This window comes from Camelina sativa, chromosome 13, assembly GCF_000633955.1.
Source record: "Camelina sativa cultivar DH55 chromosome 13, Cs, whole genome shotgun sequence".
NCBI lineage: Eukaryota > Viridiplantae > Streptophyta > Magnoliopsida > Brassicales > Brassicaceae > Camelina > Camelina sativa.
Window position 1 is genome coordinate 3,378,702 of NC_025697.1, and position 6,557 is coordinate 3,385,258.

Genomic DNA, 6,557 nt, shown 5'->3' on the forward strand with positions numbered 1-6,557 from the left:
AAAAAAAAAAAAAAAAAAGTAGACATTTCAGTTTAACATATGTGCAACAGTGGTTCACCGAAGTCAACTTCACAAAAAAAAACATAAGCTACCAATAATAAGGTAAACAAAAAATCAAAATATTACCATTTGATCCTAAACTGACTCCTTTGATATCAAATGAATATGAGATAAATAACACCACAACCAAAATTATTATTAAATATGTGACTTGGAATTCCACAAACTGTTATCTGAGAATTCCTATGTTATTAGGCTCCATTTCCTTTTTCCTTATTCTTATTTTGGAGAAGCACCTGGCTTTGCAAGAGGGAGATGTTGCAGAGGTAGGAGATGAAGGGAACAAGTCTGACAAAGACTATGCGCCAAGGGAATATGAGGAAGACTAGGAAAAAACGAGGCATTCCATAACGAATAACTGATTACACTATGATCAAATTTTTAACTTCCCTTTTTATAAGGTAATAGTTTGTGGAATTTGAAGTCAGAACCTCATAATAGCATGCTACAAATAACATGTTAGCCAACAAACATTCTTTTTGGTAAGGTAAAATCTAGGAATAGCATGCTACAAACATGCATGAGTAATTTTATAAATGTTGTTTTACTGATTCAAAAGAGAGTACAATCTATAATTAAACTTACATCATATTCAAAAGAGGTACGATTGATGTAGTAATTTAGTATTCGAACTTCTTCTAGAACAATTTCCTGGTTTTCCAAGACCACTAACACAACAGTTGTGTTTAATAAAACTTTGTCCTCACCTAACAATTGTTTGTCAATGCAATGTATTACTTCCTTCTTTTTATAATTCAAACCAATATATAATTTAGTTTAATTGTAAAACCATTAAATCATTATCTTTATTTATAAAACCATAATTCTCTTTTCTAAACCAAAACCAACATATAATATTATTTAATTATATAATCTAAATTATGATTCTTCTATATAAACTCAGACACACATATCACCTCGTTTAATGTAAAATTTAAATCAAACCTAAAATTTTATCCTAGTCTACAATTTTTTTTAATGTGTTTTGTTTTCTGATTTTGGTTTTAATTTGTTTTTTAAATATGATATTCCATTCCACGTGTTCCCCATTCACACAGTTCAAAGAAGCTGCGGTGCGGTCCCCCCGGTGCTGATTCCTTTTTCCTTTTTGTACTCTCTTCCCTTATGAGTTATGAACTACTGGTTCAATAATTCAATCAATTTCAGGTCTGGTACAATCAGCGACTGGGTTGCTAAACCGGAAGATATATATTTGAGTTGAGGAAGTGACGGAGCCTTTCAGATTAGTTTAGCCCGAAATGTTGAGAGAGAGTTCTGATGAAAAATTACAAAGCAAAAGTTTATTGACAAACAACTAAATAAAAATCTAGCAAATACACACACAAATCAGCAAAGCTAACCTCTGGATTCCATAGACAAAAAGCTTTTACTGTTTCATCCAACTGGTTAATCCTTGTATACATCTCAGATTAATATCTTGAATTTCGTATTCAATCTGGACCCAAATGCAACTATCTGAGCTTGAACATTGCGCGCAGAGCTATCAGTAAGTCGTCGAGGACCCGTATTGAATGTCAGAAGTTTCTGCAACAGTTTTGTTTAAATCATTAGCTTTACCAGCCAATGAAGTGCTGATCCATATAGTACAGAACCTCTGCGCGTAGTCTCATCACAGATAACTTGTGACACCTGGTTGCCAGTAATTGTAACGTCAATATAAACCTTTCTATTAATGATCCAAATTCCAAACACATATAAAGTAATTCTTATCACCTTTTTTTCAATTGTAAGTGCATAAATGTTAAGAAGACAAAATAAAATCTTGGTCCAGAGCAAATACCTTGTAAGAAGGAGCTAGTGCTAGCTGGGTCCATGGCATCAGACCAAGAGTAGCAACAAGACGCTAGCTTCCTATTGGTTTCAAACCTGAGCTTATATGCCAAATCATCAGCTGAACAGCTCTGCAACCAATCTTGGTAAGTATCCGCTGTTTCAATTAGAAGCGTTTTGGCGTTTGACTCATTTTCTACTCAAAACAGCTATAACTGGAAATCTACCGTTTTTTATTAGACCTGTAAGATAACATGATGTCTTAGAGTCTTCCACAAACTTATTTGTAGCATCAACAGCAAGTAGATAGTTCCTATCTACTGAAACCGGAAATTTCCCTTCATTAACCATTTCTCTGAATATCCCGAACCCGGCACTGATGTTTTCTCTTGACAGAAAAGAGCTTACGAGCGACAAGTATACAGCTGAATCAGGCTTCATTCCCTTTTCTTCCATCTCACGAAAATAAACCAAGGCTTCACTAGACCTGCCACACTTGCAAAGACCCTGAATAAGTGCCATGAAAGCAATTCTATTTGGAAAGCAAGCTTTGCCCTTCATTTCATTCCAACGAGAGATTGCTTCACTAGGTCTTCCACTAGCGCATAACCCATGGATCAAGCTAGTATAAGTAACAACATCAGGGTCTTTCTCATCCTCACACATCCTTGCTATACAAGACATGCCCCGATCTATCTCACCCTCCTTGCACCATCCATCTATCATACTGTTATAAGTAGCAACAGAAGGTTTTAGTCCCTTCGATACCATTTCGTTAAACAGGTTATCAGCTTCCGTAGTTCGACATGCTTTACATAGAGCCTTTATCAATACATGATATGCAATCACATCAGGGCAATGACCTTTGGAACATCTGTATCGAAATAACTCTAAACCTCTATCTACTCCCTCATTTTTAATGACACCATCAATCGCCGCAGTATAGGCAACCATGTGACCAAGGAAACCTTCTCCAGCCACATCATCAAGGAATTTACAAGCATCCACAGCCATTCCATTCTCACAAAGTTTTTTAACAAGCAAAGTCGAATGCTTTATCCATGGCTCAAATCCATAAAAACGCATCTTTTTCAGCAGATCGAGTGCCCCTGCAACATCGCATTGCTCAGCCAAGCAACCATAAATACAATTAAGCGTGAATTGCCTTGGTTCAACTCTGGCATCCTTCATTTCTCCTAAGAGTTTCAAGCTCTCTTCCGACCTTCCTTCTTTACACATCCCCTCTATTATGTTGTTGTACATCATAAGACTTGGAGTAAGGCCATTCTGGACAAAATCACGTAACAAGGTCAATGCCATATCCAGCTTGTTAGCTTTGACTAAGCAGTCAATCACAATGCTAAGAGAATCTGAATCTGGGAGGATCGCTTTATTATAATCCTTAAGAAGCTTGATAATCTCAGACACACCATCCGACTCATGATTTCCCATGAGGTTCTGGATAAAATTGTAAGCCTCGTGCACCAAATCATTCCTAATAAACCCCTCCAGAAAAGATTTGTAAAGAAGCATCACAGATTTTGTGTCAATGTCTCCAATGATCACTTTTGTAATCCGACTTAATTCACTTTCTTCGGAAAATGAACATATTAGCTTCCCAAGTATTCCTCTATCAGGTGGAATTCCTGACCTCTTAATCTCCAAATACAAACTAAGAGCCATCTCAAGATCTTTAACCTTGCAAAGTCCACCTATCAACACATCATACAATGCAATATCACCATTCATACCCATCCGACACATTTTCTCAAACAACTGAAGCGCTTTATCAATCCGAGACTCCTTTACAAACCCATGAATCAAAACACAACATGTCTTATTGTTCAACCTGATATGGCGTTCTTCTAACATCTCAATCAACTCAAACGCCTTATCCACATGACCCCACTTGCAAAATGACAGAACCAAGATCGTAGAAACATGTTCATCAAGCCAGCCTCGACTAAGAATCTCATTGAAAACACTCAACGCACTCTCAGACTTCCCAGTGTTACAGTAAACCTGCAAAACTGGTGTAAGAGTAAACTTATCGAAATGAAACCCGTAATCCCTCATCTCATTCAACCTCGCCTCAACCAACTCAACCGAGCTTGAATTGGACTTAGAAATCGCTTCTAACAAACAGTTATAACTATAAGCATTGGGAACACAAAGACCCATCTCTCTGACTCGATCAAAAACAGAACTTGCTTCTTCCACCAGCCCAGCATTACCCAAACACCTAATAAAATACCCTAACGCTCCAGGAGACATTAAACAACGAGAACTCAGAACATCTCCAACCAAATCTTTCAGTGAGGCATTTTGTCGAGCACGTGATAGGATAGAAGCCATGGCATTGTAAGCATACATATCGTTTCTATAACCATCCTGTTTAGAAACCCAATTGAAGAACTGATAAGCCAAACCCCACCTTTTGAATCCATTCAAGACGGTTTCGACTACCTTGGTGTTTAGCTCTGGAGCGAGTCTCAGTAACTCAGGGTCTTCAGGTGAAAAAGGTTGTCTTGTGAAGATGGCAATTATGTTTTGGGCAAGCTTGGATTGATTGGGATGGAGGAGGAATCTGGTGTTATCTGGCTTCGTGGTGAATGGTCTGTTAAGTTGTTGGCGTTGTTGTCTAGAGAATCGATGGCAAAGATGTGCGATTCTCGAGAAGGCCATGAGAAGAAGAAAGAACACACAAATCAGTCAGTCCCCCAAAAACCCTTTTCGTAATGTGATTTTTGATTTTTTTCCTAAACCCTTTTGTTTTTTTGTTTTTTTTGGCACCTGAAGACCGCGTTTAGATTATGCAATTTTCGAGAATCGCGTTTGAAACGTGAATTTTGCAGACGTGATTTTAAGTTGAATCAAGTCAATCTTCTCTTTCGTCGCCGACAAAAGTCAACCTTAATTATATAATGGAGGGTTTTTATTTTGTTAATCGGAAAATTCAAACCCTTGAGTTGATTCTGTTGTGGTTAGCGTGATCACTTTATTTGAAAATTAACAAATCACTTATAAAATGGGCTTTACTTAATTTCTGAAGGCCCAAAAGGTTTTTAAATCTGAACTATTATTATAAGCCCAACTAGTACTTGTATTTAGGAGCCACCGGTAGTTTATATGAACTTCAAAAATTGTCTTCTTCTCCGATTTGGCTGCACCGCCGGAGCTCGACGCTGAGCTTAACTAAGAGGTGTCGTTTGTTGCACAACCAGTGAAGAAGAAAAAATTAACCGGGTTTCATGCTCATGATTTTACAAGTGGAGTATCCTATCTGTGGGTCGGTATATTTTACTGTTGTGGCTTGCATTTGTGAGTGTAATTAAAGCTGGTTGCATCATTTACCTATATTGGGGTTTGTTCCTGTTTGTCCTCATGCTTTAAAAAGATTAGTATTCTCTAACACTGCTCTTCATTGCGGTTCTGCTCCCCAGTGTAGAGTAGTATTCAGAGTTCACATATATCTCACTCGAGTTAATGCTTGTCTGAGTTGAGGTAACTGTTATTCTTTACAAGATAAATCAAAACAAAGGTTTTTATTGCATGTTATATAGTTACAACCATATATATAGCTAAATCAAAGCATTTTTCACGGAACGTTGTCTATATATGCAAAACTTGTTAAATTGACATGTCAAGTGCAGCTTTTTTCTTTTATATCGTTTTGAGACGACTTCGTCAGCCAAATTTCATGGCTTGCTAATGCCCTGATGAAGGAATAATTTTTTTTTGCTTTGTTGGAGTCTCGCACAATTGTATAAAACTGTGGCCACCAAAACAAAACTGTGGACTATACAATTACAAACCACAAAATGTGTTAACTAATGTAATGGCCTTTATTTTTCCATTTAATATTTGATTAACAGAACAAACATATTTCTTGATTAAATAAACAGACTGCTTGTTCTTATAGGAGTTGATAATAACCACCAAGTAAATAGTTTCTAGAGCCGTTCGGGTTTTCGATACAAAAAGTAAATAAGTTGGCAGGAACGAACAAAGTCCGGAGACATACAAATGAAGGGAACTCTACTCCAACGTACGACGATATATAGAAGCAAAAAGACACCTGCTAGTAGGCTAATGCTGTTTTGCTTCTTCTGTTTCTTTCAATAGAGGCTGAAACAAGTCCATAATTATCTCACGCCTCATCGCGTTTCGAGCCCATGCTTCCTCGGTAACTCGGTTAAAAAGAGACTTCCACAAACCCAAAATGTTAGACTCCATGGCTTCCATCGCAAACCCATTTGCCTCTAAAACATCCTTGGCACACCTCAACTTCTCCTTGACCTTCTTCAGCAATTCTTTAACACGAGACGTATACTCTCGTCCACCTGCCGAGGTTCCATTTACTTCGAGTCTCATAAAAAGATTGTGCAAATCTCTGATTCCAGCAACAAAATCCTCCCAAGTCGTCCTGATCAAATCCCAATGGACCGACTTGTAACCACTGTGATACACTCCATTCTTCGGTTTGATATTTCTTGAGTAGACATGATGCATCACACGAAGCAGCCTTTCTCCAACGGGACTACCAGTTTTCCGGAACCTCCTAACACTTTTCCACAACTTCAAGCAGAACTGTAACACACTCCAGATTTCATCACACAGCAAGAACATCGACTCAGCCACACATAGCGAGAGCTCAACTCCTAGTTGCACAACCTCCTCTCTAATCCCCTGCATTGCAAATTCTG

At 37.8% G+C, this 6,557-nt stretch overlaps 2 protein-coding genes across 3 annotated transcripts in view; both read right to left on the minus strand.

The window, feature by feature from the left end:
• Window positions 1,031-4,602, minus strand: LOC104734851 (putative pentatricopeptide repeat-containing protein At5g08310, mitochondrial). 2 transcript variants are annotated; one of them, XM_010454513.1, is made up of 3 exons: window positions 1,862-4,602; window positions 1,422-1,710; window positions 1,031-1,335 (listed from the first exon to the last, which is right to left on the minus strand). In XM_010454513.1, the coding sequence occupies exon 1, from the start codon at window positions 4,534-4,536 to the stop codon at window positions 2,041-2,043; it is 2,496 nt and encodes an 831-aa protein (XP_010452815.1). In that variant the 5' UTR covers window positions 4,537-4,602; the 3' UTR covers window positions 1,031-1,335; window positions 1,422-1,710; window positions 1,862-2,040. The 2 variants fall into 2 exon arrangements, with proteins under 2 accessions (XP_010452815.1, XP_010452814.1); XM_010454512.1 differs by lacking the exon at window positions 1,031-1,335 and having other exon boundaries at window positions 1,345-1,710.
• LOC104737890 overlaps window positions 5,941-6,557 on the minus strand; it is a 9,277-nt gene continuing 8,660 nt past the window's right edge. Inside the window, exon 6 of the mRNA XM_019234453.1 lies at window positions 5,941-6,540. Within this exon, the coding sequence (XP_019089998.1) occupies window positions 5,941-6,540 (600 nt within the window). The remainder of the gene's footprint in view (window positions 6,541-6,557) is intronic.